The sequence below is a fragment of the Ceratotherium simum genome, chromosome 7 (assembly GCF_057802395.1).
Source record: "Ceratotherium simum simum isolate JZ-2026a chromosome 7, ASM5780239v1, whole genome shotgun sequence".
Lineage (NCBI taxonomy): Eukaryota > Metazoa > Chordata > Mammalia > Perissodactyla > Rhinocerotidae > Ceratotherium > Ceratotherium simum.
Genome location: NC_141906.1, coordinates 28,739,082 through 28,762,967, shown reverse-complemented (window position 1 = coordinate 28,762,967; position 23,886 = coordinate 28,739,082). Strand labels below are relative to the sequence as shown.

General features: G+C 38.6%; 1 protein-coding gene across 9 annotated transcripts in view; it reads right to left on the bottom strand.

The window, feature by feature from the left end:
* Nucleotides 1-1,007: 1,007 nt before the first annotated feature.
* NUP98 (nucleoporin 98 and 96 precursor) overlaps nt 1,008-23,886 on the bottom strand; it is a 111,152-nt gene continuing 88,273 nt past the window's right edge. For all 9 annotated transcript variants that reach the window (XM_087433358.1, XM_087433363.1, XM_087433361.1 and 6 more), the window contains 8 exons: nt 20,714-20,871; nt 19,764-19,907; nt 16,573-16,715; nt 11,864-12,085; nt 6,964-7,205; nt 6,320-6,474; nt 2,529-2,640; nt 1,008-2,389 (listed from right to left, as the gene is read on the bottom strand). In XM_087433358.1, the coding sequence (XP_087289484.1) occupies nt 2,172-2,389; nt 2,529-2,640; nt 6,320-6,474; nt 6,964-7,205; nt 11,864-12,085; nt 16,573-16,715; nt 19,764-19,907; nt 20,714-20,871 (1,394 nt within the window). In that variant the 3' untranslated portion in view covers nt 1,008-2,171. The remainder of the gene's footprint in view (nt 2,390-2,528; nt 2,641-6,319; nt 6,475-6,963; nt 7,206-11,863; nt 12,086-16,572; nt 16,716-19,763; nt 19,908-20,713; nt 20,872-23,886) is intronic.

The following is a 23,886-nucleotide window of genomic DNA, read 5'->3' as shown; positions in this document are numbered from 1 at the left end:
CAACAAAGGACTTTTATCCAGAATAAATAAAAAATTTCTCAAAACTCAACAATAAAAAACCACATCAAATTTTTAAATGAGAAAAAAATTAAAAAAGAAAACAACAGGATGCATTTATATGGTGACTGACTGAACAACAATGTACAACAAAAATTTCACAATAAAGAAAAAAGAAAACAACAACACTATCACACACCAAAAAGAAAAAAGTGGTTTAAAGGACTTGGACAGCCATTTAACAAAAGAGATAAGGACTGCAAATAAACACATGAAAAATGGTCAATATAATTATATATGAGAGAAATTAAAACTTCAATGAGATACTACTACATATTTATTACAATGGCTAAAATAAAAAATACTAACAATACCAAGTGCTGGAGAGGTTGTGAAGCTACTCTAACTTTCATACATTGGTTGTGGGAATGCAAAATGGTACAGCCACACAGGAAAATGGTTTGGCAGTTTCTTGTAATGTTATACATACACTTACCATATGGCCCAGGAATCCTATACCTAAAGAAGTAAAAATTTTTATGGTCACACAAAAACTCATGCATGAATTTTACAGCAGCTCTATTCATAACTGCCAAAACTGTAAACAAACAAAATGTTCTTCAATGGGTGAATGGATAAACAAACTGTGGCACATCCAGACAATGGAATATTTATGTTATTATTCAGCGCTAAGAAGAAATGAGCTATCAAGCTATGAAAAGATATGGAGGAGCCTTAAATGCATATTAATAAGTGAAAGAAGCCAATCTGGGAATCCAAGTGCATAAATGTATGTACAGCTGTCAGGATTAATCAATAATCTCAACTTTTTCACCCCTAAATTTGTTCTTGTAAATCTAGCCTTTTATCTGTATCCCAGTTTAGCACCAAATTGTTCTCTCTTTAACCCATGGCCCATCTCCCTTTAGACTGCAAATCAAAAAAGACCACCATAAAGCTCCTTGGGGCAAGAAGGCTCAAAAATACAAAGGAAAAGCCAATACCAGGAATGCTATAAACATTTCATTTTATTTATTTTTTTAAGAAAGTAGTTTCAGAAAAAGAGGAAAATAATCTAGATCATTTATTTATATATATATATATATACTTTTTAATAAAAACCTTTACATAATCTTCATGCATAAAGACCCAGGGGTGGCCGTGTTGTCTGTGACAGCCCTAACACCAGCTGTCTCAGGCTGTTACCCCAGGGCTCCCCAGGGCCTTTAGTGAAGGCCCTCTGCCTGCCCCTAAAGCCCAGCTCCTTGCCTGCCTCAGTGACTCTAGACAGACAGTGGGAAACGCTTTGGGCTAGAATGGAAGGAACAGGGAGGGGTACCCAACCTGTCATGCTTTATCCAGACTCTTCAGGCAAATCCAGACAGACAGGAGGCCTAGCAAGATAACTGAAAACCAGGGACCAAACTGAGTTCTGGGAGCTTCCCAGAGACACAGGATCTGTGACCAATGGCTCCAGCACATGGTAGTAGGGAAGGTCTGGTGTTAATGGAACACTCAAGGCAGGAAAAAACAAACCCTGAAGATCCATCTCTCCATGGCAGGCACTCACTTTTATCCTAAATGAGTCAGAAAGACTTTGTTCTGCTTCCTAACTCAGTCCAACCCTCTTTTGACTCTAAAACTCAGTGTTAACTAATCAACCAACTTAAGAGATAGATTCTCCTTCCTTCTGTAGATAGTTCATCTGTTAAGGAAGGACAGTCCTAGATCAACACATTTGTCCCATCACCTGCCTCATTCCTTCTAGAGTCCTAGTATAAAAGGGCTGGGGTAGGAACAGGGTAGCAGGTTGGCATGGAGGGTCACGAGATTCAGAATGGCTGACAGTGGAAAAGAATTCCCTGGTTCTTTGGGGGATTCTGTCAAAGGGGCTTTATTGACCATTTCTAAAAAGAAAAGAAAATGAATGGCTTTGATGATGGTAAAAAGAAACTTGGCTCCTTTTTTGGGTTCCAAAAGCCCTTACGCTATGTTCAGTATTAAGAAAAGCCCTGAACAACTGGAGGATGCTGCTTGCAGCAGCAGGAAAGGAGGGTGGATGGATTTCACAGCCATCCCAGAGAATGGCAAACAGTACCAATCAACTCAATGCAGGGGACCTCTGTGTGGTGAGTGTGAGTGAGCATGTGAGTGTGGTAAGAGGAGCCCGAGGCTCACTGGCTCCCAACAGTCAGTTCTCGCAGGTAGGACTGTGTGAGGTTGCGCAGTTCCTCCAAGGCATAGTCCTCAGGCATAGGGAGCCGGCCAATGTGGGGAGCCAGTAGGCGCAAAGGAACACGCTGAGGATCTGGCGTTGAGTCGGAGGTTGCATCAGGGGCATGCTGAAGGCTCAGTACCACACGTAGCAGGTTGGCTACACGTTTGGCCATGTCTGGAGAGAAATAGTGGAATGAGCACCAAGGTTGGAGGGATGGGGATAGGGTGGGCACTGGGGCAGCATGGGGTGTGTGTAATAATCATCAAAGACAGGAAGCAAGTAGGCAGGAAGTGGGGAGTGGCTAGAGGCTTACCTGATTGAGCCAGGCGGTCCTTAGCATTGTAACACTGGATCTGCTCTATCCTGTTGCACAGTGAGGTCACTTTGGTGTGTAACTGCTCCAGCTCATAACTTGAGCATTCAACCTACAAAGAAGCAGAGAAACCCACTAGGCCACGAGGAGTTCCCATCACCCCAATTGTACCCACAGACTGACTAGGCAAAACTCTGAAATAACAGTGAGGTGAGGGAGGGAAAAACCCAACAAGTTGCCCAGCAGTGCCATGTCACCACCATTCAGCCTAGTCACTGAGGACAAGGCACAACCTTAGCAGTAATACACAACAGGACAGTAATTTAGTGCCCAGAGCCTTGGATTGAGCAAGACCTGAGATCACCACTCACGAGCCGCGTAACAAGCAAGCTTTAACATGGCCAAAAATCTAGATAAATCTGGATTCAGAGAGATGGTATGACTTCTTAAGAGCACACAGCTAGTAAGAGGTGGAGCCCAAATTAGCATTTAATTTAGGTCTCCTGACTCCAAGTTCATAGCCCTTTCTAAAATACCTAAGGGCCCTATTCTCTCCCTATGTGCTGTGATCCACTCCTAAGGCTCCAATTATGATCGATGTGATGATGATTCCTAAATCTTTATCTCTAGCCTAATATTCCAATCTTCAATTCCCCATCCCAGAGTCATTGTTCTAGCTCAGGTTACCATTACTTCTCACCTGAAATATCTTAAGAGCTTGATCACTATCTTCAGTGTCATCTCCTCTACATCCTTTTTCCTACCCTATTGTAGCCAGAGTAATCTTTCTAAAAGCAAATCTGTATTTTTATTCATTACTTACATTTTGAATACTTTCCAGCAGCCATCTTATCCCCATTTGTCTCCAATGATTCTTGGTTAGGCCCCCTCTCTCAAACTCTCACATTAAACCACCCTATTTACTAAGTCTTCCATCACCACTTCCTTCTCCAAATGGCTCACTCAATGCTTTCAAGAAGTCTCTCTCATTGAATCCACTTTTGGGGGGCTTTGCAGAATCTACCATTTAATGTCTACACAAGTACCATCATTTTCATCTACCAGAATCCAGTTTTTGACTTGACTTTAAAAGGTGGTAAACAAGATAAGACAAGGTCTTTGCTCTCATGAAACTTACAGAAAATAAAGAAACTATCAGATAGTAATAAACGTTGAAGAATCCATAAGCCATGCAGATAATTCAAACAGGGTGATGTGGCAGAGACAAACTGGATGGCTACTTCACACTGGGTGATCAGGAAAGGCTTCCTTGAGGAAGGTCATATCTAAGTGTAGACCTGAATAACAAGGAGAGGGTCAAGCTGTCCAGGCAAAGAGAACAGCTAAAACCCCCTAAGGTGGTAATGCAAAGAAAGTTTATGTGATGAAATGCAGGGTAAAGAGGAGAGTAGGAGAAGATAAAACTGGAGAGGTTTTATACTGCAGGGGATCATAATGGGGGGCCCTTAGAATTCAAAGGGTCTGTGAACTTGGACTAGGAAAAATAAAATCTTAATTTTTACTAACTTTTAACTAAAAATCAGCATTTAATTATTAACGTAGATAATAGCAGTAACTGTGACTTTGTCCCCAACAGAAATCACAGCTACTTTCATATCACATTTCAGTTGTTAGTGATTTTTAAATATAGTACTTCAAAATTACAGTAGTTAGTAGATCCACTGCTAGAGCTTGTTATTTAAGTGTTAATAAAGCACTTATTACCTACTGAAAATTTTTAATATTTTGATAACTGTATTTTAATATAATTGGTTTCCTTATGCATTTAAAAACATTAGACATCCATTCATGGGCTTCATCAAACTGCCACAGGGCTCCATGGCACAGAAAAGAATTATTGATGCAGAGCTTGTAAGACTTGCTAAGGATCAGCACTTTATTCTAAGCGAGATGAGAAGCCACTGGAAGGTTTAGACAAGAGAGTGAGATAATATCTTTTGTGTATTAGAAAGATCACTCTGATTTCTGTGTAGAAATGAATTGTAGAGCAACAAGAGTAGACGCAGGGAGACCAATTAGGTGGCTACTACGGCAGTCCAGGTGAGAGAGATCTGTGGCTTTACCACATCCACATGGCTCCCCTTTCCACTCCATACTCCAAAACCACTGAATCTAGTAAAAGTTCCCTGGAAGCACTATGATCTCTCTGATCTCCAGACTTCTACCCATGCTGTTCCCTCTGCTGAAGCACTCTTCTCTACCCGTCCTCCTTTTTCATCCCTAAGAACTTAGATGTTACTTCTAGAAAGCCTGTCAACTCCCACAGACTGGGTTAGGTACTCCGTTTATGCGATGCCAAACGGCACGCTTTGCTTAATCTGTACACTTATCACTCTCTAGTCATTGCTGGTTTACCTGTATGTATCTCCTCCACCAAAATTATTACTTTGGTAAGGACAGAACACATACTGTTTACCATTATATCCCCCAAATCCACCAGTGCTCAGCACATGGTTGGTTCTTAGTAACTACGGTTGTGTAAATGGATTAATGTGCAACTAGAAAAGGGTTTCTTCAGGGATGATTTAAGGATGATGCTCTTAATCCATCCTAAAGGTGCAGCAAATATTGAATTATGCATATTAATGTGCCATGTACTGTGCTAGTAGTTGGGACTTTGATGAGGATAATAAAAGATAACAATTATTAAGCATTTAATATACGTAACGTGGTATGCTAAACACTTTATGGATATTTTGTTTAATCTTTGTTACAACTCTGTCAGATACCTACTAAAATCTGTGGCCCCTACCCCGCTTTTTTCAGATGAGACAAAGAGAGGTTAATTAACTTTCTCAAGGTCACATAGCTAGTGAGTGCGAGAGCCACGAACTGAACCTAACAGTCTGACTCTAGAACTTGACTCTTTACCTCTATACTCTGTTACCTTTAACCTTAAAATAAAGAAGATCTCCCCAAATGGAGCTCATGGCAACCACTACAGTCTATAAGTGGATACACTACAGTGGGTAAGTACCGCTACAACATGGTCAAGTACACTAGTAGCAAAATGTTATCAAGTGTTTTAGTAGTAAAAAAGAAAGAAAGTGCAATTAACTCTTCCTGAAGGAAAAGCTAAACAGAACTTAGATTTACTTAGATCTTAAATCTAGATCTTAAAGGCGGAGTATGAGTGTGATAGTTAAAGAGAGGAATAAAATAAGGTTTGTTGGAAACACCATGCATAATGTAGTGAGAGGAGAGCAGGCTGGCAAGGCTGGAATGTGGGGTGAGTGACAGGAGTTAAGGCAAGGGTGAAAGGGAAAAGCCTCTACAGGGGCTTGAATCCTTATGTTTATGAGTGTGCTCTTTGTGCTGTAAGCAATGAAGACCAATATTATGACTATTGAGACTGACCCAAGCCATTTTAATGAAGGCTAAAAAACCGTAATACTTCCAATTTTAAAACATGCCAAAAGATGTATGAAACAACTGTCCTCACCAAATCTCTGACATTACTGTACCTCTTATCCCTGAGCTTCTCACTCAGACTAGGGCTGGACAAGGGGAGGAGACTGACTATGGACAAGCCTCAGGAATGTCTATTGCACAAACTACTTGGTAATAAACACAAAATAGTGTTTTTAAGTTTTGATACAACTGTCAAAATGGCTACATCAAATTAGCCTCATCAAAATATCTCTCCTGCACTGACAGTGCTATCTCTGCCAATGAGTTTTTCAAGTAGTTGCTCAGGGCTTTTGAGGTCTCTATGGCTTTAAAGGCCAGGGAAAAGGAAAACTAGGCAGTGGTTGAAGGAACTCAGGTACCTGCTGTACATGGTGGAGCATTTCGATGACCTGAATATAGTCCAGGTAAACAAGCCCAGATGTTTCCCAGTCCTGAATCAGGCTGCTGCGCTCTGGAGGTGCCAGGTCTTCCAAGAACCCCTTCAGGTAGTCATAGTTCTCATTAATGATGGCATCTGAAGAAACAAAAATATTGAGCACTATGTCTGCACAAGTATATGGTTCCCAAAAGTGCATAGAGGACATGGCAGAAGTCCAAGATAGGAAGGAAGGGGAAATAATGTTGGGTCAGACTTGAGAATTACAAGTAGATATTCTGAAATTTTCCAAAGAAAAATGTGAAGAATATCTGGCTTCAGTTCCCCAAATAGTTATTTCTGGTGCTGCTGAATAAAATTCCCTAAATAAACCAAGAGCTTAACAGAATTAGTGCATATCAAGAATATTCCTGGCAAATGGTAACAATATTGCTGTCTACCCCTGCCCATCTAGCCCCTCATCTCGGCCACGCCTCTCCTGCACAAAGAGCGTTTGCAAAGTGAGATCTGATTCAAGTCTGCCATGTCCCATACTAAGCATCACCTCTGGCCTGGCTCATAGGGTTTAGAGGTTGGAAGAATTTGGGGTGATTTCAGGAGACACAGGCCCTAGTCTGAAGCACTCACCAGAAGCTAAGTGCCTGATGACGAGTTTGTGGCAGCGGTTCCAGTGCCCAGCTTTAAATAAATAGAGGGCCTCCAAGTGCTTGTCAGACTCCATGTGTGCTCGCACCGCTTTGGCCTCATGGATCCACTCAGCAGGCACACAAAGCTTCTGGGTCAGGAAAGTTTCCTTAGCCCAAGATTCAGGGGTCTCCAATAGCTGGCAGTGCCGGGTAAGCAGCTCTCGAACAGCCTTCTCACGCATGCTACAGAAAGAAAGATAAATTTGAATAAATCCCATTCTCACTGATGGAGAAGGCTGCCTCAGACAGCTCAGAGTAGCCCCTGGGGCAGTCTCTAAAACTGCAGGTCTTGACCCTTAGTGGGTCACTTCAAACTTCACTAAAAAAAATCAAAAGCCATCACACCAGCATTTATTTTTTAAATGAAACAGAAAAGAAAGTATCTAAGCACATTACAGGCACACCTGGGTTTTATTGTGCTTTGCAGATATTGCATTTTTTACAAATTGAAGGTTTGTGGGAATCCTGTGTCAAGCAAGACAATTGGTGCCATTTTTCCAACAGCATTTGCTCACTTCATGTCTCTGTGTCACATTTTGGTAATTCTTGCAATATTTCAAACTTTTTCATTTATTATTGTATTTGTATGCTGATCTATGATCAGTGATCTTTGATGTTACTATTCTAACTATTTTGGGGTGCCATGAACCGCACCCATAAAGATGGTGAACTTACTCAATAAATGTTGCATGGGTTCTGACTGCTCCACTGAGTGGGCTTTCCTCCATCTCTTTCCCTCTTCTTGGGCCTCCCTATTTCCTGAGACACAACACTATTGAAATTAGGCCAATTAATAACTGTATAATAGCCTCTAATTGTTCAAGTGAAAGGAAGAGTTGCATGTCTCTCACTTTAAGTCAAAAGCTAGAAATAATTAAGCTTAGTGAGAAAAGCATGTAGAAAGCTGAGATAGGCCAAAAGCTAGGCCTCTCATGCCAAACAGTTAGCCAAGTTGTGAATGCAAAGGAAAAGTTCTTGAAGGAAATTAGAAGTGCTGCTCCAGTGAACACACAAATGATAAGAAAGTGAAACAGCCTTATTGCTGATATGGAGAAAGTTTTAAGTAGTTTGGATAGAAGATCAATCCAGCCACAACATCCCCATAAGCCAAAGCCTAATCCAGAGCAAGGCACTACCTCTTTTCAGTTCTATGAAGGCTGAGAGAGGTGAGGAAGCTGCAGAAGAAAAGTTTGAAGCTAGCAGAAGTTGGTTCACGAAGTTTAAGGAAAGAAGCCATCTCCATTAACACAAAAGTGCAAGGTGAAGCAGCAAGTGCTGATGTAGAAGCTGCAGCAAGTTATTGAGAAGATCTAGCTAAGATAATTAATGAAGGTGGCTACATTAAACAACACATTTTTAATGTAGATGAAACAGCCTTATATAGGAGAAAGATGCCATCTACGACTTTCATCGCTAGAGAGAAGTCAATGCCTGGCTTCAAAGGGCAGGCCAACTCTCTTGTTAGGGGCTAATGCAACTGGTGACTTTTAAGTTGAAGCCAATGCTTATTTAGCATTCTGAAAATTCTAGGATCCTTTAGAATTATGCTAAACCTACTCTGCCTGTGCTCTATAAATGGAACAACAAAGCCTGGATGACAGCACATCTGTTTACTACATGGTTTACTGAATATTTTAAGCCTACTGTTGAGACCTATTGCTCAGTAACAAAGATTCCTTTCAAAATATAACTGCTCACTGACAATGCAACTGGTCACCCAAGAGCTTTTGATGGAGATGTATAATAAAATGAATGTTGTTTTCATGCCTGCTAACACAACAACCGTTGTGCAGCCCATGGATCAAGGGGTAATTTCGACTTTCAAGTCTTATTACTTAAGAAATACATTTCGTAAGGCTATCGCTGCCAAAGACAATGATTACTCTGATGGATCTGAGCAAAGTAAACTGAAAACCTTCTGGAAAGGATTCACCATTCTAGATGCCACAAAGAACACTGATGATTCAAGGGAAGAGGTCAAAATATCAACATTAACAGCAATTTGGAAGAAGTTGATTCCAACCCTCAAGGATGACTTTGAGGGGATCAAGACTTCAGTGGAAGGAAGCAACTGCAGATGTGGTATAAATAGTAAGAGAACTAGATTTAGAAGTGGAGCCTGAAGATGTGACTGAATTGCTGCAATCTTAAGATAAAACTTTAACGAATGAGGATTTGCTTCTTATGGATGAGCAAATTGACTCCAATTTTAAAAGGAGTTCTACCGTGGGTAAAATGCTATCAAACAGCATCGCATGTTACAGAGAAATCGTTCATGAAAGGAAGAGTCAATCGATGTGGCAAACTTCATTGTTGTCTTATTTTGAGAAACTGATACAGCCACCCCAGCCTTCAGCAACCACCACCTGATCAGTCAGCAGCCATCAACACCAAGACTCTTCACCACCAAAAAGATTACAACTCACTGAAGGCTCAGAAGATGGTCAGCATTTTTAGCAATAAAGTATTTTTAAATGAAGGTATGTACATGGTTTTTTTAGACATAATGCTATTTACTGCATACTTAATAGACTACAGTATAGTATAAACACGACTTTTCTATGCACTGGGAAATCAAAGAATTTTTGTGACTCGCTTTATTGTAAAATTCACTTTATTGTGGTAGTCTGGAACTGAACCTGCAATATCTCCAAGTTACGCCTGTATATTTTCATGGTCAAGAAAGTATGGGGCTGGCCCCATGGCTCAGCAGTTAAGTGCACGCGCTCCGCTGCTGGCGGCCCGGGTTCGGATCCCGGGCGCGCACCGACGCACCACTTCTCCGGCCATGCTGAGGCCGCGTCCCACATACAGCAACTAGAAGGATGTGCAACTATGACATACAACTATCTACTGGGGCTTTGGGGGAAAAATAAATAAATAAAAATTAAAAAAAAAAAAAAAAAAAAGAAAGTATGAAAACTAATACTCTAGGGAAGGTTGCTTAGTGATGAGAAAAGGCTTTCCCTCACTAGGATCTCTTCTTTATTTCCTTTCTAGTAACAGGAGATCAAGGACTGGGATAGGAGAATCCTATATAGAGCAGTCCTCTGTAGTTCATTCCCAACCTTCTCCCTTCCCTTTCTCCGACATGGTCAGTACAAGTAAACAAAGCAGTTTTTAAAGGTAAGGTCTCTTCCAGGTCCTTGTTTTTTTCCTCAAAGTCATCAGCCTTCCTAATTCATTTTCTCTCTATCTCTAGATTTAGGTTAAGCTCACTCTTTCTGCTCCCAAGGCTCCTTAAAGAGAGTCCTTTTCTGTCTGGGCCAAAGGACTAGCCCTCAGATTGAAACTATTCTCCAGATCTCAGATTCTTTTCTGAACTCCTAAGCTTTTCAAGGATTTCCAACCTCATACCAACTGCCTGCTATTGCCCCCTACCCACCCACGACCAGGAAACAGGATCTGCTTCCCCACAGCCAACTCTGAATCACCAGTCATCCTATCAGCCAGACTTTTACCATGTCAAATTCCCCATGAGTGTGTTTAAATAAACTCAAAGGAAAAGTCTGGTGTCATTTTGCTTCCTGGTAAGGGGGAAGAGGAAAGAGAAATTCCTTAAAGGGAAAGCTGTGCTTGATGCTTTATACTTTCATTTCTTTAATCCCACAATCACTTTTGAATAGGGATTAATATTATGATTTTACAGATTAATATTATGATTTTACAGCTTAAAAAACAGAGGCTTGAACAGTATCTTTACCCAAAATCAAAAGTGAGTAAGCTTTACCCTAGGTAAAAGTGAGCACACGGTGGATCCAGAATTTAGGCAGGTCTAACTACAAAACTCAACTTCTTTCCACTCCCTACAACATGACAGACAGCGCAGCATACTGACTAAGAGCATAGACTCTGGGTATCTTGAGTTGGAAGCCTCAATCTGCCAATTACTAGCTATATGACCTTGAGCAAAAGTTATTTAATCTCTCTGTGCCTTGGGTTGCTCATCTGTAAAACAAAGACAGTAAGAGTGTCTATCTCATAGGTTTATTATCAGCATCAAATGAGTTCATATATAGTACTTACAACAGAGTATGAACATACATAAAAGCACTATATAACAAAGTACTATATAAATGCTTGTATTTTTTATCATTGTAATGCCATGCTGCTACCATTAACAAAAACAAAAACAAAAAACCTCCAACTTTATCTCATTCACAGCACGGAGAAAAGGCATTTCCCTGGGGCTCTTTCAAGACAGAGAACCAAAACATTACTCATCTAAGCAAGGTTGTACTGGTAAATCCAACACTATCAAACTTGAGGGGTAGGAGTGGGTGGATGGCAAGGGAAGGCCAGAGAGGAACAAAGCCAGTAGAAAGAGAAAAAGAAGGGGCCTCCCTGCCAACCCTTTATATCACTCCATGGATCTACTGAGGCAGCTCAGCCAGCACTACTTGTGCATAATTCTAAACATGCCACATTCAAGTGAATCTATGCCTAAGTTAATGGAGTTTCCCCACCTGGGCATATCCTTCTCTTTCCATTTAATTATTTCTTATTCCAATTTACAAGTTCTTTGAATCTTATCTCTAGAAAGAGTCACAGAGATTCTACAGTTCATAGAGATCTCTTTTCCCTTCTTAGACTACTGAGAGACCTTATGATAGGTAGCATAATTTGGCACTTAATCAAAGGCAGTCTCATTTCTAACTTGTTCACATGAATACAGACACAGTCTGGGCTGCAGGTCGAACTGTCTTACGCTTTATCACAAGGGTGGACACAAAATGCATTCTAAACACTTACTTGCTGAACTGATCCCTAAAAGACTAATCCCTTTGGCATTGCCCTGTAGCGCTAGATGCACCCAGTGGGTTTCACGTCTTCTCACTCACCTTGAGTTGTCAATGTGCAGGAGGACAAAGATGGCCCACTCCCAGAGCCCCTCACTTTCCAGTTGGCCAGCATAACTGGCCTGCAGCACACCCTCACACTGCTCTGAGAGATGGGTGTAGTTAAGAGCCCGCAGCACCTCCCACAAATGCCAGCTTAGGCGGTAGTCCAAAGGATCTGCTGTTATGCTTCGAGGTTCCAGCAGCTGGTTAAGATCATAATGTCTGCAAAGGAGAATGTGCTCAGAGTTACCATATCATACATCCAGCAGAACCCCTGCACTGAACAGGTCAATTGTTCTGGCTATGGCTTAGAAGACAATAAAGGCAGACATCTGAGAGCAGAAGCATTACAGGCCTAATAGTCTCCCTCTGAAACTGTGTTGTATCAAACCATCTCTAGGTTTAGCCAGATGATAGATGCTACCGAAAAACAAGGCACCTTCTCTTCTGTGGCTGTGTGTTCTAGCGGGTTTGCTGGTATTTGTTTGGCCTATATATTTTACCATCTTGGTACAGAGAGTCTCCACAACTCTCACCCTTCCATTCCTTCATTATAGTGTCGATTACTTTTCTTAACCATTTAAAAACACAGTTACATTAGTATCTTTCAGTTTGTTCTACACCTGAAGTTGTTGGAGTGATAATTCTCCTGTATGAACAGCTAATTTGTCTTCATGATGGTTATTTTTCCTTCTATGGCTTCTATGGCTAAATTACTTTTACCTTTGATTTTTGTCTACAGTGGCTATTATCCTTTATATAGAAATCCAGGTGTCCTGGGTCTTGAAAGTATCCCTACACAGACTTTTGCTTTTTCTTCTGCTGGGGGCCCAGGGATTTCAATGGTCCTGGACCAGTTTCTGTGTGAAGTTCTTAGCTTCTAATTCCCAGTTCATAAGAGTAGTATAAACTAAGATCCCACATATGCAAGTATTAAAAATCTGGGGCTTAGATTACCAACCAACAACTTTTCCCTTTCACCTAAGATCTCAGACATTTTACAACTTCCTAACAACTCCCCGAGCAGTAAGTAGAGTTTTTCTTGACCAGTACAGTCAAAATGAACTTTGTGCGATGATGGAAATGTTTTATAATCTGCTTGACCAATATGATAGCCACTAACCACAGGTGACTATTAAACACTTGAAATATGGCTAGTGTGAATGAATAATTAAATTTTAAATTTTTTGGAATTTAAATTAAAATAGTCATATATGAATAGTGGCTATTTTATTGGACAGTGCAGTTCTAGACTATTTTTAGGGAACAGGGTGTGGATTTTATGTAAGGGTTTTAGTCATAGCGATTCTACCTTTCTACCTGAGAACAAGGTTTACTATCTCATTCTGCCTTTGGTTTCTTTATTTCTGGTACCTTGAGATACCCTTTTCTTCCTCCTCTTTTTTTTTTTTTTTTACATTAAAAAAATTGACATACGATAAACTGCACATATTTAGAATGTACAATTTTTGTAAGTTTTAACATATGTATTCACCTGTGAAACTACCACCAAGGTCAAAATAGAAACATACCTATCACCTCCAAAAGTTTCCCTATGCCTCTCTGTAATCCCTCTCTCCTGGCCCTCCCTATACTCACCCTTTCCAAACAACCACTGATATTCTTTCTGTCATTATAGATTACTTTGCATTTTCCAGAATTTTATATAAACTGGAATCAAACAGTAGGTACGTTTTTGGGGGTATTCTTTTTTTGTCTCATCTCTTGCAAAACTAAGTAAAATTATTTTGTGATTCATCATGTCATTGCATGTATCAACAGTTCATTCCTTTTTACTGCTGAGCAGTATTCCATTGTATGGATATACCACTATCTGTTTACACATTTATCTGTTGATGGACATTTGGGTTGTTTCCAGTTTCGGACCATTACAAATAAAGCTGCTATCAACATCTGTATATATATATATGGGATGTATGCTATCATTCCTCTTGGGTAAATACCTAGGAATGGAATGGCTGGATCATATGTATGCAGGTGTACGTTTAACTTTTTAAGCTGACAAACTGTTTACCAAAGTGCCAATATTATTTACCAAAGTGCCAATATTATTTTACATTTTTCACCTGCAGTATATGGGAATTCCAATTGCTCCACATCCATGTGACACTTGGTACAGTAGGTCTTTTTAATTTTTAGCCATTCTAATAGGTGGGTAGTGCTACTCCATGATGGCTTTAATTTGTATGGCCTTGTTGTCTGTTGATGCTGAACATCTTTTCATGTGTTTATTTGACATCCAGGTCTTTGGTGAAGCATTGGTTTAAATAGTTTGCCCAATTTTTTAATTGGGTTGTTCGTTTTCTTATTATTGAGGTCTGAAGAGTTCTTTATATGTTCTGGATACAAGTCTTTTATCAAATATATGAATTGCAACTAGCTTCCTCCCAACCTGTGGATTGTCTTTTCATTCTCTTAACTGTCTTTCAATGAGTTTTTAATTTTGTTAAAGTCCAATTTACCAATTTTTTATTTCATGGATTGTGTATTTGTTATCTAAGAAATTTTTGCCTAACCCACAGTTGCAAATATTTTGTTTTCTTCTAGCAGGTTACTGTCTTAAGTTGGACATTTAGACTTATGATCCATTTTGAGCTGGATGAATAATAGAGATAACCAATGAAATCAAAAGCTGGAGGTAGACTAATCAAGAAAAAAAGAGAGAAAACACAAATTACCAATATCAAGGAAAGAAAGAGACATAGTTACAAATACTACAGACATTTAAGGATAGTTAAGAAAATTTTGGAACTTCATACCAATAAATTTGGTGATTTTGGTGAAACAAATTCCTAATAAACAAATATCAAAACTGACTCAAGGGCCGGCCCCGTGGCTTAGTGGTTGGGTGCGCGCGCTCCGCTGCTGGTGGCCCGGGTTCAGATCCCGGGCATGCACCGACGCACCGCTTCTCCGGCCATGCTGAGGCCGCGTCCCACATACAGCAACTAGAAGGATGTGCAGCTATGACATACAACTATCTACTGGGGCTTTGGGGGAAAAAAAATAAGTAAAATTATAGAAAAAAAAAAAAAAACGGACTCAAGAATAAACAGAAAATCTCACCAGCCCTATATCAATGAAAGCTACTGATTTTGTAGTTTAAAATCTTTAATAAGTTGGACTTCATAAAAATGTAAAACTTCTGCTCTCATCTTTTTTGTAAAGAAAAAGAAAAAAAAACCTTTAGGGCCGGCCCTGTGGCTTAGCGGTTAAGTGCGCGCGCTCCGCTACTGGCGGCCTGGGTTCGGATCCCGGGCGCACACCTGCGCACGGCTTCTCCGAGGGCCATGCTGAGGCTGCGTCCCACATACAGCAACTAGAAGGATGTGCAACTAGGAAATACAACTATCTACTGGGGCTTCGGGGGGAAAAAAAAAACGAGGAGGATTGGGAATAGATCTTAGCTCAGAGCCGGTCTTCTCAGCAAAAAGAGGAAGATTAGCACGGATGTTAGCTCAGGGCTGATCTTCCTCACAAAAAACAAAACAAAACAAAAAAAAACCTTTAACTGGCAGAAAATATTGCAAAGCACATTTATAATAAAGAACTTACATCCAGAATATATAAAAAACTATTACAAAACAATAAGACAACCCTATAAAAAATGGGCAAAAGATCTGACAGGCACTTCAGCAACGAAGATATGCAGATGGTAAACAAGCAAATGAAAAAAATGTTCAACATCATTAGGCACTAGGGAAATGCAAATTAAAATACAATTTTAGTTATATATATTTTACCACAATAAAAGACTATATTATTCTATAATATAGTTAAATACGCTATATTTAAAATAAAGTATTTGAGGAATTGAAATGAAATGTGAGCTATTAGACTTGACTAGAGAAAACTCCTCAGTGTTTCTCATATAATGTAAAAAGACAGTTCTGAGACAGTTTTAATTAACTGATTAGGTATAACAGCATGTGTTAATATATTACTATAGGATAAATAAAGGACTCTGCATTTCTTATTAAAAAAACACACACCAAACAAGACACCACTATATGCTCAATAAAACGGTAAAATTTTAAAAACTAATAATACCAAAGTTTGAAGAAGATATGGAGCAACTGGAGATCTTGGTGGGAATGTAAAGCGATACAAGCACTTTTGGATGCAAATGTTCATAGCAGCTTTATTCTTAATATCCAAAAACAAAAAAACCTAACTGCCCATCAACAAATGAATAAATTATGCAATAAAAAACTTCTGATTATATATATTAACGTGGATAAATCTCAAAATCATTATGCTGAGTGAAAGAAGCCAGGGACAAAAGATAACATACAGAGTGATCTCAATTATATAAAATTCTAGAATAGCACAACTAATCTATAGCAACAAGGAGTTGGTCAGTTGTTGTCCAGGGTGGGGATTAATTGCAAAGAGACATGAAGGAACTTTTTGGGGGTAATGTAAAATCTTGATTGTGATGATAGTTATATTATATTAAAACATATCAAACCACACACTTTATTATGTGCGGTAAATTGTGTCTCATTAAAGTTGAGTAAAATAATTTCTAGATTTCTAACTCTAAGTTCCAATGCTCTTTGCATTCAACTACTATAAGTTATATTTGGGTAATTTATACAGACTTATGGCAATTTGGCTGCATATGAAAGGAAAAGAATTCAGGCTCATCAATCCTCAAGTGACTATAATGCACGGCTCTGATTTACCTGTCACTGTAGAGTTTTAGAAGGTGAAAGCAGACGTCCTGAAGTGGTCTCCGTGAGTCTTGCTCCTCCTCTACCACACAGCCGGAGCCTTCCAGGTACGAAGGAAGTGGGGAGCAGGCATATCTGTCACCCTCAGAGGTATTCTGAAGGTAAGAATTTGATAAAACAATATATCAGTTGCTAGCGTGTCTCCCTAGATGCCATCACATCTTAATTACTCAGACACATGTATTAAGAATGATGTGACACCCTCTAAAGGAATGTGTCAAAGACTTTAAACTTCTCTTATCAGTAACATATTCTACCTGTCTTCAGTGGACCGGCAAAGACTTCAGATAGCTCTCAATAATCCCACCACCTTTCTTGTCATAATTCTTATTACACTTAGTTTCTTTAGTGTTCTCTTCTTCTTAACAACTAATTCTGACAAGTGATATCAAAGACAATAAAAAAGGACAGTAAGAAAAGCACTGAAGAAATGATGGCACTAAAAACATTAATAATACTTTAACCTCAACCCTGACAAGGAATATGAAATATGATGATATTTAGAGGCAAATTTCAGACCTGCTAATTTAGGGCTATTCCAAACCCGAGGCCAGGCTGTATCTCAGGGAATTACCAAAGGAATAAGACAGCATTAGGAATGAAGAAAAACCCTGATTTGGGGGCAGGAAAATAGCAATAAGAGAGTAAATTGTGGAAACTCATCATATTAAATAAAATAGAAGCAGACACCTGGAGAAGTTTAAGAGTAGCCCTGTCCAAAGGATGCCCACTCTCACCACTCCTATTTAACATAGTACTGGAAGTCCTAGCCAGAGCAATCAGGCAAGAAAAAGAAATAAAAGGGATCCAAATTGGAAAGGGAGAAGTGAAACTCTCACTATTTGCAGATGACATGATTTTATATAGAGAAAACCCTAAAGAATCCCCCAAAAAACTTTTAGAAGTAATAAATGAATACAGTAAAGCTGCAGGATACAAAATCAACATACAAAAATCAGTTGCATTTCTATACACTAACAATGAAGTAGCAGAAAGAGAAATTAAGAATACAATCCCATTTACAATTGCAACAAAAAGAATAAAATACCTAGGAATAAACTTAACCAAAGAGGTGAAAGATCTGTACACCGAAAACTATAAAACATTGCTGAAAGAAACTGAAGACGACACCAAGAAATGGAAAGATATTCCGTGCTCTTGGATTGGAAGAATTAACATAGTTAAGATGTCCTTACTTCCTAAAGTAATCTATAGATTCAATGCAATCCCTATCAAAGTTCCAACAACATTTTTCACAGAAATAGAACAAAGAATTTTAAAATTTATATGGAACAACAAAAGACCCCGAATAACTAAAGGAATCTTGAGAAAAAAGAACAAAGCTGGAGGTATCACACTCCCTGATTTCAAAATATACTACAAAGCTATAGTAACCAAAACAGCATGGTACTGGCACAAAAACAGACACACAATGAAGATCAATGAAATAGAATCAAAAGCTCAGAAATAAACCCACACATCTATGGACAGCTAATCTTCGACAAAGGAGCCAAGAACATACAACGGAGAAAAGAAAGTCTCTTCAACAAATGGTGTTGGGAAAACTGGACAGCCACATGTAAAAAAAATTAAAATAGACCCTTACCTCACACCATACACAAAAATTAACTCAAAGTGGATTAAAGACTTGAATGTAAGACCTGAAATTATGAAACTTCTAGAAGAAAATATAGGCAGTACGCTCTTCAACATCGGTCTTAGCAACATATTTCAAGCACCATGTCTGACTGGACAAGAGAAACAATAGAAAAAATAAACAAATGGGACTACATCAAATTAAAAAGCTTCTGCACAGCAAAGGAAACCATTAACAAAACGAAAAGACAACCTAACAATTGGGAGAAGATATTTGCAAACCATACATCTGATAAGGGCTTAATGTCCAAAATATATAAAGAACTGATGCATCTCAACAACAAAAAAACTAACAACCCAATTAAAAAATGGGGAAAAGACCTGAACAGACATTTCTCCAAAGAAGATATACAGATGGCCAACAGGCACGTGAAAAGATGTTCAACATCACTAACTATCAGGGCAATACAAATCAAAACTACAATGAGATATCACCTCACGCCCATCAGAATGGCTATAATTAACAAGACAGGAAACACCATGTGTTGGAGAGGATGTGGAGAGAAGGGAGCTCTCAAACACTGCTGGTGGGAGTGCAAACTGGTGCGGCCACTATGGAAAACAGTATGGAGAGTCCTCAAAAAATTAAGGATAGAACTACCATATGATCCAGCTATTCCACTGTTGGGTATTTATCCAAAGAACTTGAAAACACCAATGCGTAAAGATACATGCACCCCTGTGTTCACTGCAGCATTATTCACAATAGCCAAGACTTGGAAGCAACCTAAGTGCCCATCAAGGGACGAATGGATAAAGAAGATGTGGTATATATACACAATGGAGTATTACTCAGTCATAACAAACGATGAAATTCAGCCATTTGTGACAATGTGGATGGACATTGAGGGTGTTATGCAAAGTGAAATAAGTCAGAGGGAGAAGGTCAAATACCGTATGATCTCCCTCATTAAGTAGTAGATAATAACAACAAACAAACACATAGAGACGAGATTGGATTGGTGGTTACCAGAGGGGAAGGGGGGAGGGAGGAGGGTGAAAGGGATAATTTGGCACATGCGTGTGGTGAGGGGTTGTAATTAGTATTTGGGTGGTGAACATGATGTAATCTATGCAGAAATAGAAGTATAATGATGTACACCTGAAATTTATACAATGTATAAACCAATGTTACTGTAATAAACAAACAAAAAAAGGGAATAGAAGGAACATGATCAAAGAAAAAAAAAGAAAAAAGAGATGTAAGGATTGTAGAATAAGAAATAAAATTACTTGCAAAGGAAAAAAAAATTTAAAAATTTAAAATTAAGTAAAGAAAAAAAAAAAAAAAAAATAAGAGTAGCCCTGTCCAGAGGCATGAGAAAAGGAAAAAGTTTCCTATCAGATTTCCTGGATCCATTTCAATTTCATGTACTTTCAAAAAAAGCAGTTAGGAAAAAGTATTACAAAATGTAACTTGATGGTTTTTTCTCTGCAGTACAGACCCCCCACCAGGACTTTTGCTTGGCTCTACTGGAGACATATACCTGAAATGCTTCTTCATACATGCTGAGTGCCCTGGAAATGGAGGCTGTTGGTGGAAGCAAATACCAAAGATGGACAGCCAGGGAGCGTTTCCAATCTAACTGGGAGCACACATTGATTTGCTTCTGCTCTGAGAGCTGCCACACCTGCAGGAGACAAAATCATCATCACAGCTATATATATTACCTTGTTACTGCCCAGGTCTGCAAGTTACTCACTTATTCAAATCACATTTTGCATGATCTAGATGGCAGTGTTAATGATCCAGATATAAAATACATAATCCCTTGGTGGCAGGTGAGAGGGTGGATTTAGACAATCAAGGCTCTGAGAAGAGATGAGAACCACTAAGAGCAAAGAGGAGGTCTTCTCACTGCCTACAGTTGCCAACTTATAAAATTTTAACATGTGCATAAATTCTGACAAGCTATTTCATTTTTGGAAATTGACTTTAAGATGGCAACCAAAACAAACAGGCAGCAATAGAGAAGTGGCTTAAAATAATTATGGTATATCTTACATAAAATTAATAGAAGTGGCCTACATTAAAAAGAATGATGCTGCATAATGTGAAAAAAATGTCCATATACAGTAAGTTAAAAAAAAAAGTTGAAGAACTGCTATGTATAATTCTTAATATTTGAACATACACTTGTGTAAATATGCACACATACATGTAAATATAGACAAAATATTTCTGGACAGATATTATTTATGTTGTTTATCACTATGATATGGCATGTGGTGAATTTTAATGTTTTAATTTCTATATAACTAGTTGTTTTACAATGTATATGGTGTACCTTTATAATCTGAAAATATTTCCACTAAAAATTAAAGTTGCTTAGTTATGCGTACTAGTGTACAATTTACAAAGAGCTTTGCCTTAACCTCAAGCAATCCTGAATTTATGAGAAAATTTATGCGAGTTTATGAGAAAAGAGGAAAATACCGGTTTTCCAGCCAACAGGGCAAAGATGCGCAGTCTCTCATCCTGGATGAAGCAGTCAGCCTGGAGCTGATGCCAATCCACCAGCTGCATGGTAAGCAGCTCCCGGATCGACTGGCTCCCCACCAACTGGGATAAAAGAAGGGCAAGACGATGATCACCTACAAGAGAAACAGAAGTTCTCTGGTGATACTGAGGATTTATAGACTTGGGGAAACACTTGGGGGCATTATCTTATTTCTTCTAGCCCTCAGGAGAAAGAACTTTAACTTTGCACCTATGACTGCTTTCTGCAGTAGTGCCAAAGTATTCACCAAGAACTTAGCATTTTCTACTTGGGTTAGAAAATCTTCAAAGTAGTTTAACCCAAATTATATACAGACTGTATATGATACAGAGTTCAATGACAGATCTACTATTACTTCGTGACCCTAGACAAGGCACTTCAACTGTAAAATAGAGGAAAATTCATCTGATTCAAAAATTTGTAATAAAACTGAGACAACATAATTAAAAACATGCCCAACTAGAATAAAACTGAGAAATGGCAAACTCAAAACTAAAGGAAAAACGTGTGTATGGTATAAAGAATCATTGAGTCATTCACTCTCACAGGTCCACTAATCTCTTTTAATAAATTTTTTAAGTACAAAGGGCTGAGGCAATAAAAAGATTCTAATTAACCAGAATGTGAGGGGACAGAAATTCCAGTTTATGAAAATTTCCATTTAAGCTATGAGTTAAGAGAAAAAGTTTTGTTTCAGCCCTTAATACAATCCTCCTAAAAGTCAATAGTTCTTTTCCTTCTGTTTTTGTATATGAGTCATGCTTACACGACTAAATAAAGCACCATCCTGCCAGAAACTGAGGCTCTCATCTCAAAGAGTTTCCTTCACAAACTAAAGAGGCCAGAAAGAAAAAAAGTCAGCTATCAGAAACACATCTGGAAATGTGCTGCTAGGCCAAGTAGTTTCCCTGATTGTATATAAGTAACCAAAGCATGACTGGACTATGATTCATGCAGTAAGTGCTGCAGCCCACTTGACCGTGAGCTGTTAGTATTCTAGGTGCATAAAAATAAGGAAAAAGCAAAAGATTATTTCTGTATATCTATATAATCCAAAAGAGGATTTAGTGGCCAAGAAATATAAATATCTTGGTTACTAGAGATGGTCAAGTTCAGAGAGAAAACTGGTATATCATAGCTTGATATAATCATGAAGATTCTCTCTTTGCTCTTATCACACAGTCAACTACCCAATCAGCTTCTGCCAATCTTTTGACTTTTCACTCAGACTTTCCCATTGACGAAAACATATAGGGAGCAAATGGCAGGATTCTAGGGTACTTTCTTAAGTTGATTTTAGTATACAGTGTGAAAGGAGAGGATTCTTTTGGGCAGAGGGCAGGGATGCAGCTAAAAATCCTACAATGCCCAGGACAGCCCCCACAACAAAGAATTACCAGCCAAAAATGCCAATAGTGCTGAGGCTGAGACGTAGTCCATGAACATGTAATGTCTCTTCATTGATTTAGATCTTTATTTCCCCAGCAATGTTTTGTAGTTTTCAATGTACAAGTCTTACACTTGTGTTACATTTACTCCTTAAGTATTTTATTCTTCCTGATACTATTGTGAATGGAATTGTTTTTTAATCTCATTTTTGGATTGTTGTTAATACATAAAAATACAATTGAATTTTGTATATTGATCTTAAATTCTGAGACCTTGCTGAACTACTTTATTAGTCCCACTACCTTTTCTGTGAATTCCTTAGGACTACTGACATACAGAATCGTGACATCTGTGAATAAAAACAGTTCAACCTCTTCCTTTTTAATCTGTGACTTTTGCTTCTTTTGCTTGTCTGAATGAATACAGTGGCTACAACATTCATTACAATACTCTACAGAAATGGTGTTCCTAATCTTAGGGTGAAATCATTCAATCTTTCAATATTAAGTATAACATTAGCTGCATATTTTTTGTAGATTTGTTTTGAAATCAGGTAATAGGGTCATCATAGGATGAGCTGGAAAATCCTCTCTCCTTTATTTTCTGGAACATTTATAGAAGATTGGTATAATTTCTTCTTTAAATATAAGAGAGTGTTCACCAGTGAAGACATCTGGGCCTGGGCTTTTCTGAGTAAAGATTTTTAATAACTAATTCAACTTCCTTACTTGTTACAGATCTATTTGGATTTTCTGCTTTCTCTTGAGTCAGTTTTGGTAATTTATCTCTTCCTAGGAATTTGTCAATTTTATATAAGTTATTGAATTTGTTGACAGAATTTGTCATAGTATTCCCTTTCCTATAGAGTTAGTAGTGATGTTCACTTTTTCGTTTCTACTTTTAGCAATTTGTCTCTTTCCTCTTTTCTTCATGGTCAGTGTAGTTAAACGTTTGGTAAACTTTCTTGATCTTTCCAAAGAACTAACTTTTGGTTTTATTGATTTCTCTATTGCTTTTGTTTTCATTTTCATTGATTTCTGTTCTAATCTTTCTTATTTCCTCCCTTCTACCTTTGGGTTTAGTTTGCTCTTCTTCTGCTAGTTTCTTAAGGGAGAAGCTTAAGTTATTGATTTGAGGTCTTTCTTCTTGTTGGGTGTTGTTCAAATATTGTGTATTCTTGATTTTCTGTCTAATTGTTCTATCAATTATTGAAAGTGGAGGTAGTGAAGCAAAAGTTCTTAGTAAGCTGAACGGTAGTGCCTTGTCAAAAGTTTAACCTTAGGGTAAGAAAAAAAAAAGAGAAAAGAGTAGTTTGTGAACAAATAATAAATCTAAGGACTTGACTTCTTGCATTCCTTAAGATCCTCTTCTGCTACATGTATGTGTGCTGATGAGCATAACATTATCTTTTTAAAGATTCGTAATCTTAGCCTGGCCCCGTGGCTTAGCAGTTAAGTGCGTGTGCTCCGCTACTGGCGGCCTGGGTTTGGATCCTGGGCGCGCACCGACACACCGCTTCTCCGGCCATGCTGAGGCCACGTCCCACATACAGCAACTAGAAGGATGTGCAACTATGACATACAACTATCCACTGGGGCTTTGGGGAAAAAAAAAGGGAGGAGGATTGGCAATAGATGATAGCTCAGAGCCGGTCTTCCTCAGCAAAAAGAGGAGGATTAGCACGGATGTTAGCTCAGGGCTGATCTTCCTCACAAAAAAA